The 17357-nt window shown below is 39.4% G+C and overlaps 1 protein-coding gene across 1 annotated transcript in view; it reads right to left on the reverse strand.

Annotated features, from left to right (window-relative positions):
- UNC5D (unc-5 netrin receptor D) overlaps nt 1–17357 on the reverse strand; it is a 488465-nt gene that overhangs the window by 187760 nt on the left and 283348 nt on the right. Inside the window, exon 3 of the mRNA XM_046648689.1 lies at nt 10580–10723. Within this exon, the coding sequence (XP_046504645.1) occupies nt 10580–10723 (144 nt within the window). The remainder of the gene's footprint in view (nt 1–10579; nt 10724–17357) is intronic.

Consider the following 17357-nt stretch of genomic DNA (forward strand, 5'->3'; position numbering starts at 1 on the left):
CGTTTATTTCTTCACTCTTTCTTGTGCTTCTATTCCTTCTTGATAAGTTTGTAAAGTAGCCCACCTAGTCTTCTGCTTGTATTTAATCACCATCTATTCCTCAAATGGTTAACTCCAGGTATTGCTCCAGCTTTTCTCTCTGTGGTCAAATTTTGGGGAAGGTTTGTCCATATCATCTCCATTTTCTCATCTCCCATTGATTCCTAGATCCACCATAATCTCATATCACCCTCTCTCGTTACACCGCTTTGCCCCAGTCAATGGAGGCCTTCATGTTATCCAATCTAAGTGACCGTTCTCACTTCTTAACTTAATCTTGTGGCCACAATGACCCATTGACCATTTATTCCTTTCTAAAAATTTCCACTTCCTCTTGGATCGCCCAGTGCCTCTTTGACTTTTTTTTCCCCTCAGTCTTCTTCATGGCCCCTCCTCTGTTCATCCCTTAACTATTTATATAAATTCGAATACTCGCGGCCTGCTCCTCTTTCTCTCCTCATGAGCAGTTTCAGTGCTAGGGCATAGGGTGAAGGATGTGGAGTATGGAAAAACATCTTAGGTATTTCTGATAAAAACCTGCTCCTCCTATCTTCCAGATGGAGAGCTACCATCCTACATGCCAGTGACTCTCTGCCACCTACATGCCAATGACTCTCAGTTTTGTATGTTTGATGCTGATCCCTGGACTTCAGACTCATAAATACAACCATATGATGAAAATTGTTCATTGAATATTCACGGTTCACACATAACATGATCAAAAACTGAACTCAGTATCTTGTTCTCTATACTATTTTCTTCTGCCCTATTCGTGATCTCACTTAATGGAATCACCATCAGTTCAGTCACTTAAGCCAGAAACCTAGAAAGTCCCAAACCTGGAGGAATCTCGAAACTCCTACGTCCCTTCCCCTCAGCTCTGCATCCAAGCAACCACAGACTTTTGGTAATTTTACCTTGCTGGAACCTCAAGTTTTCCCCTTCCTCTGTAACCTATACCATCCCTGCAAAAGTTCAAGTCCCAGCAGCAGTCTCAAAGGTTGGTGCAAAGCTTCCTTAGCTCAGGTCTTGTTCCCCTTAAATCTCTGTAGCTGTGATGAATGGAACGGTGCAGCATTTCAAAAATATGACCACATCACTTCCCTGCTTATGACGCTTCAGTGACCCCACAAAACATCCTGGATGAATCTAAACTCTTAGCAGAGAATTCAAACACCCTCTGTAATCTGACCTATTTACTTCTTCCTGGTCCCATGTCCTTGTTTTCCCACATAGTTCACACAGTTCCCATACTGTTCCATCTTTCTGTGCTTTTACTCAAGTTCTTTCCTTAACCTGAACATGCATTCTTTAAATTGTTAACCCTCTTTCTTTCTTAGGAATTAGCTCAGGGAGTGCATCTCAGACCTCAAGGATCAGTAAATTGTCCCTCTTGTGGGCTCCCAAAACACACTCTGCTTACCACTAACCATGCTTCATTGAAAAGAACATGGTAGATACTTGATTATTCATGGATAGCCAACTCTTCCACACCTTAGTTAGAATTCCTTTGTCACCCAACAAATTTCTAAAATGCACACCCTTGTCCTTACTTACTCTGGTAAAGGGATATTAAACTAATTTAGGAATAATGTTATTAGGCTCAAAGAGTCCTCAAAGATTAACAAAGTTTTTTCTGTTTGGTTGCTTTTGTTTTTGCTTAACATTTGTTTGCATTATCCGTCAGAAGGTTTCTTTAGCAGAGAAAATGAGAGATGAATTGAAGTACAATCTATACTCTCTTCCCTGGTAAACTTTCACTGAGGTTTTTAAAGAAATGGCCATATTCCAGGGAGTTTAAGGTTTATTTCACCCAAAGAATGGCAGATTGAATTAAGCTGTGATTTCCTAAAAAGGTGGTGGTCATATTTCTGCAAATTCTTTTCTTGGTAAAATAATGGTTGGTAATAAATAATATGAAGGAATATTATTTGGGGAAATTTTTTTTCATCATCCACAGTAGGATATGTTGTAAAGTAATGTGCTTCTACTTAGTAGTTCCCACCTTTAAGGTTGATGTATGTACTCAATTGTGCACGTTAAGCAAAAATAGCACAACTTATATCACTTCTGTATAAGTCATTCTATTCTGTTCATAGACTTTCAAACTCTTATAGTTCAGCATTTCTCACACTTTCTACTGAAGTGTCCCTACTGGCAGAGGAAAATAAGTTCATATCCCCAAGGCATTTATGGGTGGAGCCTAAAAAAGTGTCATCACAAATGGCTTTGAACTTTCAAGTTACATCTTCACAATTCAAGAAAATTTTGCATTCTGGTCTGTACTATATTTGTGTTTATATTTTAGATGTAAAGGGGATTATAGTCTATGCTTCAGAAAGATGCACCATATCTATTTTGCAGCTTCTTGTATTCCCAGAATACCCCAGCAGTGTTCTACATGAGGCTGGCAATTTGAGAAACATGTGTAGTTAAAAAGGACCTATCATGTAAAATGTCCCTCAATGTAGGTTTGTCTAATGTTTTCCTATGGTTAAATATAGATTAGATATTTTTGGAAGAAATATCATTGAAGCGATTCAGTCTTCTCAGTCAGTCACATCAGAAGACGTATACAGCAGTTCATATACATCCATCTCTGGTGATGTCAACTCTAATCACTCAATTAGGGTGGTATATAGCAGTATTTTCCACCACAAAGCAACTAATTCTCTCTTTTTAATTAATAAGTGTCTTGTGCAGAGACACTTTGAAATTACGTAAACATCCTGTTACTCCTGAAACTTTAGCTCACTAGTTTTAGCATCCATGATACTTGTCTGAATCAATTATTATGATAGATGCTAAATCATGGTTTTCTATTTCCATTATTCCTTCTACATTTATTCATTTCTTCTACTATAAGAAAGAGCTCTCCTTTTACCCTCATTTATTTATTTATATATTCATTCATTTAAAAAAAAATCAGTGTAGATTCATGGGTTTTTATTTAATGGGTTATAATCCTGTACTGTGATTTATTTTGATGTTCAAATTGTCCCAAATTTGGCCAGTGGGAGCCCCTTCCAGATGGCTCTTGTTTGCTTTTTGCATCTTCAGACTGAGGCATATTATACAAAATAACCGACCTGTACACATCAAGAACTCAGTGTAATGAATGACAAAGGAAGACTGAGGAATTATCTGGATTAAAGAAGGCTAAAGAGATCTCTCAACTGGATGTAAGCCATGGTCTAGGGTTTTTATTGTTATTGTTGTTAGAAAGGATATTGTTAAGCAATCGATGAAATGTGAATAAGGTCTGTAGATCAGATGGTAGTGTTGTATCCATGTTAATTTCTTGATAATTACACTAAATTATAGTATACCGAAAAATTACAATTATGTCAAACTATATCAAACTATATCAAAAATGTCTTTGTTTTTCAAAAACATACTCATGAAGAATTTAGGGAAAAGGGAACATCATGTCTGCAACTTAATTTTAGAAAGTAAAAAAATAAACCATAATTGTCTATATACAAATACATACATATATAAACACAGAAAGAAAGACAAGGCCAAAACAAATATAGTAAAATATTAACATTTGATGATTCTCAATAAAGGGCTTAAGGGAACTCTTCCTACTATACTGCAACTTTTCTGAAAGTTTGAACTTATGTCAAAATAGAAATATTTTTAGGAAAATCCTAGTCATCCATACTTCGTCTACTCTCCTAATGCAGTAACTTCGTCTACAGTATCACCACCAGACACACATCCCCTGCTTGCCTAGGTACAGTTTACAGGAGAACGTGGTCACTGGAAGAATGTTCCATCATTGAGCCTTTCTGGTTGTCAGCTGGACCTCCAATACGCCATCGTGAAACTTAGCTCCTGTGATGCTGACTCCGGCTTTGAAGCAAAACAGAGCAATCCTCTCTCTAATTAGCTGTGGAGTCACTTTGAGTGTGCCCCTGGCCTTTTTAGGCCAATTATTCCCTTTTTATATAACCATTACATATATGAAGTGATTTACTAAACCATCACCATTACTGCCAGCTTCACGGGTGTGGACCAGTGTGGCTGCACAAGGCTCCATGCCTGGTTTAATGCTCTACTGTTGATGGCTTGCAACTCTTAATAATTTTTGAACAAGGGGCCGCACATTTTCATTTTGCATTTAATACCACAAATCATGTACCCAGTCCCGCTGCCACAAACCTAGGTGGTATCTTTCTGTAAACTGGACACATGTGAACACAAGACTTGAAAACAGCACCTGTGCGCCAAGAAAAACCAGCCCCTTTTCGCAGGTTGTTGCAACCATGTTCCAGGCTGCATGTCCTGACTGGTAGAGTATAGGCTGCATTTCAACACTCATTCTCTTCCTTGGCTGGGTATTCTTCCATAGGGCTCAACTTCATCTAGAGGCTTTGGACTCACATATCCTTCAGTAATGTTCATATAAATTAATTTCAGTTTAAAGGAAAGGATTGACCTTTGGTGGAGCAGAATATTTTCTCTTGACTTTGCCCACATTCTTCCAATGGGGAGGGAAAGGAGGATTTCAAGCTTTTGTGTAATTCTACCAAGTGCTGATGATGTGTCTTAACATACTTTCCATAACCTGTGAATAAATTCTATGTTCTGAAAAGGGAAGAAGGGAACAGTGCAGGTAGAGTTGTCAGGCTTGGCCTCTTTCAGAGCCATATATTGCACATCACAGAGTTGTATGGTTGTAACAATTCACCTACTTCCAATTCACTTTTGACCTCTTCTTTATTGTAGTAAAGATTATTAGTAGTAGTGTACAAGTCATGGAGAACAAAGATGATCCTTATAATAATATCCTTGTGAGCTATGGATTGGCTAATAAGCCAGATGCCATGCTAGCCCTGTGGCACAATTATGACACATAGGTAACAAACGCTTCTTCATGAAACCATATCTGGCATTGATAGGGGTATTTTCAAACCAAACAAACATGTATAATACAAAGGTGATATATAAGGCTCTGTACTAGACTCAGAGGTCAAGACAATGAGGGTAATGCATTTGGATCTTAAAGCAGGTTACACTCTAACAAGGGAAATAAAACCACAAATCACTTCAAAATAACTATGATTCTGGGAAAATTATAATAAGTAGCATGGGAGACATATGAAATAAATGCTATGAGCACTCAGAAGTGGATAGATTTTATCAATTTTGAAGCTGAACATGCTAAAGGGTACCTTTTTCAGTGGCTCAGTTGGTATGTCAGGCTGCTGAGGTCAACTGGTATTAAGGCATGTGCTAAACTAGGTTTCATAAAAAAGACAGATTGCAAGATGGGCCTTGGATGTAGGAATTAGGTGGGAAGAGGTAGGAGTGCAAGATGGGGCTGAGAATATGCTCCAGGAAGGAGAATGAACATGAGCACATCAAGGAGGGAGAGAGCGAGTCCCATGTCCCATAATCTGAGTTGTGTTAACTCAACTGGAGCTCAGCACACTAGTAGGGATGCAATGGAAAGAAGGGTTGAAACGTAGGTTAAGGCTGAGTTTGAACATCAAGCACATGTGCCTATATTTATTTATTTTTATATTTAATTTTGCCATCAAGAGGGGTCCATTGATAGATTTTATCAGGTGAAATTATTTCTCAAAGCCATGAAGCTGAGATTCATAATTGAGGTTTTAATACAATGTCTTTCTTCTATAGTTTTAAAAAAAGATACCAATTACCCCCAAAAATGCAAATAAAAATAATGCTTCTTTTACTATGTACCTATAAAATTAGGTAGAAAGTGTCATAGCTTTTAAATGAGATTCTCCTTTAAGCTCTTCACTCATTCTTGGCACAATTCCACAGAATGTCTTAAACAAGCAGCATATTTGAATTATATTCAGGATGTATCCTATTTTATAGATCGTTTTTTAAAAAAAATCAACAAAACAATGGTTTCCTACTGTGCTTTATTGCAAGTGGCCAAGTTGCTATGTGACTATACGAGGCAAATGTTTCCCAGATTAAGAAGAAGGAGAAAAATGGGAAACGATAGCAATGGCTAAGCAGCCAAATGTTCACCCATGAAAATAAACAACTACGAATAATTGAATATTCCTAGTTTTGACAACCATCCAGCAGCAGAAGTAACAGATGCCACAGTGGCCCAACCACCTCCAGCTTGATTGAATCAGACAAACGAGAGAAGGCCTGTGGGAGTTGCTCCCTAGAGACGGACTTCTGCCAGTTTGGTGGGTTGGCTTTATTTATTTATTTTTACCTTTAGAAAATTACTTTTGAAATGGGCCTCAGCTATTTCTAGCCCCAAGCAGTTGGATGGGCAGCCAACAACATCTCTCTGACACAGTGTGGAGTCACTAAAGAAAACACAATAGTTTAAGATGACAGGCACTTTGGCTCTTAAAACAAAGCTCGTACTGTTTTTTGGCCACTAAGGCAGCAATGTGTAAGACTTTACATTTATATATATAAAAACATATATTAAAAATATATACATATATATAAATACATACATAAATATATGCAATAACTTGACCACGAGGAGGAACGCAATTTACTCAGAAACAGCAGAGGAAATCACCACTTTCCTCAAGGAAACACTCAAATGCACATGAACTTTTCTTTCTATGATGGTTCTCAAACTCCCATCTAATAGAAAGGCATCAACACGGCTTAGTAGCAAGAGCCCTCAGAGGATGAAATGATTTAAGATCTGGTTCCATGTCTGCCATCTGCTGGGTGACTTTTGGTTAAGTCACCTGACCTTTTTGAACACTGCTTTTTCAGCATTAAACGATGAAGGTGGATGAAGCGATTAATCAACATTTCTTACATAGTGCTTCATAAAGGTTTTCTAGGGTCTTGCCACTCAAATTATAATCCACTGACCAACTGGCAGCATCTGGGAATTCTTAGAAATAAAGAATCTCAGACTGTGGACTGGACTTACTGAATTATTTTGATTGAATCAACTGCATTTTAATAAGACCCCAGTTTATTTGCATGCATGCCAAAGCTTGAGAAACATTGTTTCTGGGCAAGACATCCCAGAATTACCTGACCGTACAATCACCTGGATAACTCCATACAAACACAGCTTCTCTGGTCATTTCCCTAGAGTTTGATCTACCAGGCCTCAGATGGAAGCCAGGAATCTGCATATTTAACTGGAACCCCAGGTAGGTCCATTTCAATGAAAATATGAGTTACATAAGTAAATAAAATAATTGTGTTTATATTGTTTCTCTTTCAAACCAAATGATCTCTAAGTGATATCACACCAGTGAGCTTCCTGGTATTTTTGCAGAGATTAGCTAACATGATCATGTCAAGACACTCCAGTCAACACATCCCTCAGCTGAATGCCCCAGTGCCATGCAGATATTGCCTGTTGCACTTCTGAAATTGTTAAATGCTTAATGGGTCATTGGTTAAATGTAGGAAGCATAAGGAGCTCTGACGTTGAACTACAATAATTTAATAAATAATATAAAAATGATACAAATTTTGCAAAGTCGCCTTAAGACAATTGTCATCAGATTCATAAGCTAGATTCATCTATCAAAATCCTTATTTAGCCCATTAACGTGTCTTTAATACTTCAAAAACTAATCTTAATAAGAAGAAACCTAGTGACAATTATATCCAATTTAGCATTTCATTTATTGGGAATAAAGACTGTCCTCATATGCAATGTGTTATTTGCTGGGAAGTGCTTGCAAATAGCAGCCAGAAATCTCTTATTTCAACAAAACATGAAAGTTATCAAAAAAAAAAGTGTGCATTTTTTCCTACAAGCAAATCAAAAGAATTCCAAGCAAGGTCCTAAAGGCAGTTTTTTCCCTCCACTTTTGATGCCATTAAACATAGTTAAATTTCAATTTACATTTTAATGTACACTGGTCCCCAAGTCAAATGCAATATTTAATGAAAAATCATGTCTTGACTTGCATAAATAGTTTTAAATAAATTAAAGAATCTGTCACTTGCTACACAGGAAGAAATTAAAAATATGTTGCAAATATTAGAACTACATTAATTGCATAACATAGATTTTAATGATATTCTAGGGGTTTTTTAAACTTAAAAATCACATCATATTCATATGAGCATAACACATACAAGAATTACACAATGACTTTTTAATCCCTGAAGAGATTTGCGAGATTATTACCACAAAAGTTTTTCATGACTCTAGAAAGCTGGGAGGGGATAGAAAAGTGTTTTTCATTTGTAGCATTTTTTGATCTTCTCATGCTTGTGAGAGTTGGATACCTAGGACTGGCCTAGAAAGGATCCTTAGAGTCCATATAGCCATATCTACACAAAAATTACTAAGGGACTATAATTTTAATTCAGTTCAATTAGTTTCAGTAAGTATTAACCCACCTACTGGTCAATGATGCTACGGAGGATCAAATATGTCATAAAATAATGGCTAATGATTGATAGGCGCTAACTCCATGCCGGGTTCAGTTTTAAGCACTTTATAGTTATCATCATTACAGTAATGTGTCGCTTAATGATGGTGTATGTCCTGAGAAATGCATGGCTAGGTGATTTTGTCGTGCGAACATCAGAATGTTCTTACAGGAACCTAGATGGCATAGCCTACTACACACGTAGGCTATATGGTATTAATCTTATGAGACCACAGTCATATGTGCATTCTTGGCCAAAAAGTTGTTGTGTGGTGCATGATTATACCCATAACTCTTGCAATATTTCTATGAAGTAGGCACCCCTTTATCATTGAAGACATTAAGACACAGATTGATGAATAAATTGCCCACCATCACAAAACTCAGTAGTGGAGCTGGAACTGGAACCAACAGGACTCTAGTGCCTGGGTTCTTAACCACCAGGGTACACGGGTGTGAAACTGGAAACTGCAGGAGTAAAGGCACATGCCAGAGAAGCAAGGGTGATACGCAGAATAGCGAAGTGCTCAGAAAGATGAATATAGTGTACGTGATCAAAGGTGATGAGAAATTAACAAAGGAGAGTTTGAGCCATTCTTTGCCAAACTTAGTAAGCAGGAGGAAACCCCCAGAGGTTTCCAGCAGGCACGTGGCAATCAGGAATTAAGTGAGCAAGGATGGAGGTGGGAGTGACTGGAGGTGGACAGATTAATGAGGTGCTGTTTACAGCCATTCAAACAATAGGTCATGTGGGCCTCAGAGAAGTAGAGGAAGAAGAAAAGTGACATTGAGAAGAAGGAAATTGAGGGAACCCATGTTGAAACCCCCGCGGCTGTTTGTCTCTCCGTTCTTTGGACAGAGCTAGGAGCATAATCTCCTTCAGCCTGACTAGGGTCCTGACTAGTTAGGGTCAAATACCCAGGCTAGTCTGGCTGAAGCTATGTGGGAAGCACAGAGCTGGATATGTCAAGGGAGAAGAAAATCAAACATGTTTCCTCTCTCAACTGACCTGCTCCTTTAAAGTCATAAAGTATTTGCTGGCTGAAATTAACTACCTAAATAACTACAGGAAAAATGTTTCCCATGGCTCTTATACCAAGGGTACGGCTTACGAGATGTTCTCTTCTCCTTGGCTTATTAGGGTCCAGTCAACATGCAAGAAAGGGCCTCCCAAATCGCCAGGATAGTGAAGGTGAAATGCATATTTTGAGGGGAAGATTCCATTTCCCCAGAAACATAAATGTCTCTGCAAATAGTAATTCACTCCTATTCTTAATCCCGAAACCATCGACATCTGCTATGAAGAATTCCTCGAGTCCTCAAATAAATCCCCCTCGTCCTGTATTCTTTATGGCACTCTGAAAAGGCAGCTTTTGAATAAAACAACAACAACCATCTCTGCCCTCCATCTCTCAGTTTCTTTCGGGGATGGTGGGCTTTTATACTCCTGGACACACAAAGGAGGTTTTATGGGAACCCATTGGGGTGGGGTGACGCGGGTGAGTGGGATGAAGATATTTTAGAGGAGGAGAAAGGAAGTTTGTGTATTTCTAAACATGTGTGAGATGATAAAAACATTGATGCTAAAATATGATAAAGAAATCTTGGACTCTCCTGCAAAGTAATCTCCTTTCCTCCTCTTTTTTTTTTTAGTTCTACTTGACTCAAGTGCAGTTTTAAAACCCATTTCCATGTTTTAAGATTCAGAGAAAAGAGGTTTAACAGCAGGCTATAAAAATCCCTTAATCTTTAATGTCTTATTTTTTGCAGATTTGCTGGAAAGTACGGTAAACAGTCATTGCTCAACTTTTTCCCTCAATGCCCCTTGAACTTTGTCACTAATGATGAACAGCAGAATCCATTTGCGTGCGTTTCCTTCTCTCAGGCACCATCCTTCCTGGCATTGTTGAGACACCTGCGCTCTGACAATCTAGGTAGAATCTCTTAGCCAAAATGATTCGCTGATTGTACTCGAGAGGAAATTATCAAAGATTTAACATATAATTTTAAAAGAGTAAATTTCGTAGAGGTAGAGACAGTCCTGATGATTTCTTGCTGTCCTCTAATCTAGATTCTGCAGAAGCATCTGGCATCAGAGCCCCTCTTCAGTTCTATGTAAGTCTAGCCCGTGTTCTACAGGACAAGGTCACCCAGGGTGTACTCACAGGCTATGCGCACAGAAGCTTTCCGGCTCTTGGAGGTCCCCAGATGACTCCATGCCACACACTGGCACCAATAGTCCTCTGGGCCATGGAAGTCCTCCACCTGCTGCCTGGTGACGTTGATAAACACCTCCCGGACCTTCAAGCCTGATGGGAAGATAGAGAAAATCCACTGAGGCCGTTGTCTTTCTCAAACAGAAACTTAAGGCTGGCCAAACCTTTCCTTGTTAATTAAACAATTCTGGTTTTAATCAAAGCGAGGTTTTAATTACTTTGACAATAATATATTACTGCTAATTAAATTCCAACAGCTGAGTAGGCTGGAAGGAAGGAGTATAAAGTATCACCGACCAATGGGGCTCCAATACAACATAGTGGTTTTCACCATAGCTTGATGTAGTGCTTGTTCTTAGTCTTTCTCAGCATAAACTCTACTACAAGGAGGGTAGTACCAAACTAACCGCTGGGGTTCTAGAAGCTAAAGAGGCCTCAACATACCCATCCCAGAGATGTAGTTCCAGGTGGTTCTAAATGACCCTACTCCCAGGAATGGCAGTGAGAGGGGTCCTTCTAGCAGCAAGCCTTAAAAGAAAGAGGGGACAGCAAGCATGTGCATGAGGGGTGAACAGGCTGGGAATCCAAGAAGAGCCAAAGCCTGGGCTTCAAAGGGCCCAGACAACCAATGAGAGGTAGACCAATGGAATTAAGGTAGTCTCCAAGCCCTGAGAGGAGAATACAGGAAGGCCCCGGTAGCAATGGCCTGCAGAGATACAGAAAAGAGAGGCTTCTGTAGAAAGAGGGGCCAAGGCCACCTCTCCAAAATTGCTAAAACGAAGACCTTGATCTTTTAATGTTTTTTTTTTATTATTATTACTTTGCATTCTCCTTCTAATAGAAAATTTGCTTGGTGCTTCTTACTGGGGAGTGTGAGTTTCTTCCAAACCTTTGACCAAGGACTGTCAGCCTTTCTTTCTTTCTTTGAGAAGGATAGTCACATTGCATAGAGTGCCAGGTATGAAAGGGCACACTCCTCATGAGCCATATCAGTTGAATCACCCCAAGCAAGGGAGCAGCTTTTAAAGCCAGCATACTCTCTCCATTCAGCAGACACTTGCTGAGGTTGTGCCTGGCTCTGGGATCGGCAGCATGGGAGAAAAAGAGGTGATACTCCTTGAATTCTGCTTGATTGCCTGGCATCAGCCTTTAACGCTATTCTCTCACTACATTTCCACCATGCACTGATGCGGTAGATGCTATGGTACCCCCACTTTGCAGACGAGACAACTATGACTTGGAGAGACTGAGTCGTTGTCCACACTAACGCAGTCTGTAAATGGAAGATCCAGGGTTTAAACGTAGATCTGTCTAATACCGAAACCAGCACTATGCGCAAGTCCCTCTCAAAAATTCAATTATGTCCCCATATTTTGGGTGTTTATACTTAATTATGGAAATAATACTACCACATGGAAACTTCAAAGAAAAATTAAGTGCATAACTATGTTTTTTCATTTAAGTACAAAAGGAATTCAGGGGACAGAATCCTCGGTATAATCTAAATGAGGCAGGGACTCTGGGTGGAGGAGGTGGAACGTGATTATATCCTGGGTGGTGGTAGGATTTAAAGAACAAGAGTGGAGGTGTAGGATTAGTCAGACTGGGGAAACAGTCCCTTCTACCTAGTCCATAACATGTTATTTATAGTGTGTGATGAGACATAGTTTTATGGCCAAACAAATCATCATGTACAATTTGTTATACTTTCTAAATTTGTAGGAGGTACTACATATAGAAAATCATCTTGATGACAGTTGATAATTCACATTGCCCCTGTTTGTGCAATGTGCAGAAGTACACCTTCTCCCCTGTCAGAGTTCTGAAATCCATTTCTTACATCGAATAGGAAAGAAGCCTAAGAGGTGTTTTTATTGTTACTGTTGCTGCTTTGTTTTTCTTTCACTTAAACAAAAGAAGTGGGAGTGGGAGGACAATGGTAAGAAGGTGGAGTTGGCAGATGAAGAGGCAAACTATCACAGAAAGGGAGAATACAGTAAAATTTAAAAAAAAAAAGGTTTCCTAGGACATGAAGCAGACTGGAGCACAGTGCCCATCCTGGGATTAGAAGGTGAGGCTGAATAAATGAAGAGGGCTATAGAGAAGAGGGTTGGTTTTCTATTTTTCTCTTTGATTAGAAGCAAATGGTGGATGATAGACTTTGGATAGTGAAAAGGAGAAGACACCACATCAATCCATCCAGGTGGGGGATGGAGTAACATAGGCCAGAGATCCCGTCACAGGAGACCTATTGAGATAGAATACGTCCACCATGCGGGAATCAGGGTCTCATCAAAGAAGCATTTGATAAGCTTGAAATATCAGAAATGTGTTCAAGCTAATGGGGAACAATTCTATTTTTTCACTTTCTCCATCTTATAAGAATATCGAAGCTATCAGCTTCCTCTAGGTTGGAAATGAAGATAAACACCATCTCAAGATGGTTCAGAATTATCATGTTTATAAAGCAGAGAGTTTCCACATCCAAACCTCGACATATGCTATGATTTAATCTAGGCACTGTAGTGTTTTAAGGGTAGCTGGGATAGTTTTTTATGAGGTATGGTAAGACACACAGACTTAGAAATGACCATAATGAAGGAAGAAGTTTACACTCCCAAATCCCTAGAAACGGCAGGCACCACACACCACGTAGGGCCACACCAAGAAGCACCAGGGTTGGGGAGGAGGCAGGAGGGGCAGGGGAAAATGTCGTGGATAAGAGTCATTATTGTGGTTTCCATAGGAACGAACAGGAGAGGCAGAGTAAGCAGGTTTAGAATGGACTAGCTTGAATAGTTTCAGTGGGCTCTGGGACATAATAGCTGTCCCATGTTGTCTGGTCCCCAGTCCTGGCGTAAGGGCAGTGGAATTTTGGCCCCGATTATAAGAGCTCTACAAAAGAAGAGGTGGGGGGTATGGACTCTGGATTGGTTGGTTTGCATTTGAAAGGTAGGTTCACAGGCAAGTTATTTGCTATCTCTAGGAATTAGCCAGCCCTCTGCAGGGCAGTCCCTCCAGGGTCTGCAAAACCCCAAGATGTCAGAGCATCAAATACAGAAACTAGAAAACATAACTATTACACATGGTCAGACAGCGTACATTTGTTTGGGAAAGTACACACACTAGACCATGGACCCACACTACAAATGTCCAGCTGATCTCACCCCGTTGTCATCAGGACATTTGCCAGCCCCTCATTCAGACTGACCACAGTTGAGAGGAAAATGTTGAAGTCACGATTTCAACATTAGGATGGCTCAGTTACAGGTCCTTTGCAGGGTCTCCCCACAGGATTGGAGAAGCAAAACGAATATAAACCAACTATTTCCAAAGTGTATTTTCCCTTCTGGAAAAATCAGGATGGCAGGCCACTTTATAAGCCCACAGTGATATCACCATCCCCTAAAGTGACATTTTCTCTGGGGACTAGGGCTTCTTCTTCTAATGTGATGTCTTGAGTCCTGTCAAACCATCCCCTCCAGGAGAACCTTTGGAAAATCATGAATATTTTGTATCTATTATACCCTTCTCTACCATAACAAACAATAATTCTATTAAATAAGAGAAAATTTTAAAAAATAGTATATTCTCTTTCAAATATTTACTATGGCTCTGTCCAGTGATATACATAACATAAATACACATATATTCTATATCCTATATGTGTGTATATATATGCACATATTTTCTATATATATTCTATATATGTGTGTACATATATGTACACACACATATACAAATGTCTGCATGTATATGTGTGTGTGTGTGTATAAAATACATATATATCCACACATCAGAAACACCCATGGAAACCAGCTCTATTTAAAGAAACCTCCATCCCCAGTATCCCACTGAAGTTCATCCAATAGTGTTACAGGAATAGCCATCTACTTCTACATCTCAAGAGATATCAGCTAACTTGTTCATAGGAAATGCTACAGGAAAACAAAAGTCTCAGGCAAATCGACGATGGCATCTCATAAATAAGAGTAGTGTTGTACCTGATAACTTGTGCAACTCTAATAAGTATGGAAAAGTCCAACCCTTTAAATTATTGTGCAAATTATAACCATCAGCCTTTGTTATGGAGCAGAGTCTTACAGAATATAAAAATATGACTATGGGACTGATATGCTAATAAGCTTTCTACGCTGTTGGATGGTTTAGTTGTAGGTAGACTAATGTTGGCAGCAAATGAATAATTGCTCTGCGTGTACTAAACATAACAGAGCAGCACAGAACTTCATCATTTGTCAGCTTTATTTGTTTAAATGAGAAAAACGCTGACAGTAGTTATTGCTGTAATCCCCTTATTTATCAGATAGAAAACACTAGTTACTCTTAGCAGGTCTAATCATGCTGGGAGACTAAAAGTTCGAGAATTTTCAAACTAATTGAAGGTATATGCTTCACTGTTCAAAAAAGAGAAATATAGAAGGCAGGAGAAAAGAAATAGAGTAAAAGAACAGAAATCATTCATTTCTGGTCAACTTTTAATAAAAGGGCTCTATTCTTAGTCCTAACCTGTTCTGTAGACAAGAAAGAATTCTGGAATAGTATTTAACATTCAGCACCATGCCAACGGCAGCCCAGTGCCTACTAACAGTTGCCCCTTACTGCTCATTACCACACTTCCACCAAGTCCATCAGTAGCATCCTGCTGTGGCTATTACTGCCAACCAGTTCTCAGATACACCTGGTGATGAGCACTCGGGAAGGAATTTGACACAGTGCTCCAATGTTTATCACCCCTCACAGCTTTATGTTCTTCAGTCGTTTGGATGTTTTCTTCTTGTAGTGGGATGCTTGACTTACTTAACTAAACAGCTAAATTCAACAAGGAAGCTGAGAATCCTTCTTCCTCTAAGCTGTTTTTCATGTCCCAAAACACACAGAAGCAGTAAGAGAGTAGGAAACAAGGTTTTGGTGAATTGTTTTCTCATCCTGGTCTCTGTGGCCATTTCCCTGGCCCATTTTAGCCCAGTGTCTCACATATCCCATGCCTGTTTTTCCACATTCAATGTTTTATGATTGGGGATTAACCAAAAGAATGATGATGTAGCTTTCCACAGACAAAGCTCCAAAGAACGACTCCAATACAACTTCATGAGAAGCATAAGGCCTTGCTCAACTCTCTGGAAGAGAAAAACAATCAAACTCCCCATGAAAAGCAACTGTCTCATACTTAAGAGCCTTCTGTACTGGACCATCATCTCTCCATAGGTATCTCAGTCCCTCTGATGCCTGGGTTTGGCTCTGAGAAAGTCCCTCCTTACCCTACTGTCCCTGGGAAGAGAGAAAACAACCCATTCAGCTGGAAGGAGTGAGTCCACCACTTACAGAGGAAATGTTTTTCACTTGTCTCTTACCAGTCCAGGGCTGGAGCCTAGAAAATATGCCTGAACAATGAAAAGCTTCACCATATTTTGAATAACATATTGTTATCATCATTATTGATTAATTATTATAGCATCTGTAGGGCCCTTTGCTTTTATTAATGCCATCACATGCATTATCTTATTTCATCTTAACACCATGTTACTATTATTTCTATTTTTATTTTGCTGTAGGTCTCATACCATAGAAAATAGATCAAAGATGTCATACAGTTTGCAGAGTACATTATTTGAAAAAAATTTTAGTGAGTGCCTCATATGTGTCTGTCACTGTGCCAGGTGCTGAGGATACTGTGACAAAGTAGATGGTTAAGATTCCTGGTCTCAAGGAGCTTCCATGATAGAGGGGGACACATTTCAATCAACTCCAACAATGCAGTGTGACAAATGCTATGACAGGAGAAGTACTAACTGCTCCAAGATCACACAAGAGGGCTTCTAACCTCTCCAAAGCATCAGCAAAAGCTTCTAGGGTGGGTGCCATTCTACCTAGGACTTGAAAGTTGTCCTCACCCAATTTAGCTTGGTGGCTAGGGCAAGGCTCTGGTAAGGACCCATAAGTCAGACAGCTATTTGAAGTTTCAAAACTCTGAACTATAGGGAGGCATTTTCGTGGAACTGTGTCTCCATTCCTTGAGGGAGCTTAGATGTCTTCAGGGCAACATGCTACTGAAAATAGTAAATTAAATGTAGATAATTAAAAGGTAGAACCGTATTTCATTTTACTGGCAGATGCTTAATTAGGGCTAAATGTCTTTTGCCACTTCATCCTAGAAACAAGATTAAAATGTATTTTGATAAAAAAAAAAAAGTCATCCTTTCAATGTGCACGATGCCTAATGAATACTCTTTCATTTCCCCTAGATAACAACCACTCCATGTATTCCTCAGAAGCACCACAAGTTCAGTCTTAAGTACAGAAACTAAGACTACACCCCAGCTCTCCAGTTTCTTCCACACCAGAGATTAGAATTAATCAGCACAGAGGTGTCTGGCAGAGGAAACGAAATTAACCTGATAGTGTTGTCTGATAACAGAGAGAGGGAAAACTTCAAGAGGGAGAAGCGGACATGGTAGGGTCATTTAGAGGACAGCATCCCATTGATGACTCACTCAGACATCATACTCACACCTTTGTGGGAAACACAGTCATGATTTCCAACCTTGCTGCACCAATCACTGACTTTCTCTTCCTACAGTCACTAAAACTACCTCCCGTTAGCAGATCTTGTCCTGAAATCAGGACATGTATCGGACAACTTGTGCTACCACTGGCTCTGAGAATAGGATAAAGACTACAAATAAACTGAATGAGTGCATCACAGGCA

Source organism: Equus quagga, chromosome 22 (genome assembly GCF_021613505.1).
Source record: "Equus quagga isolate Etosha38 chromosome 22, UCLA_HA_Equagga_1.0, whole genome shotgun sequence".
Lineage (NCBI taxonomy): Eukaryota > Metazoa > Chordata > Mammalia > Perissodactyla > Equidae > Equus > Equus quagga.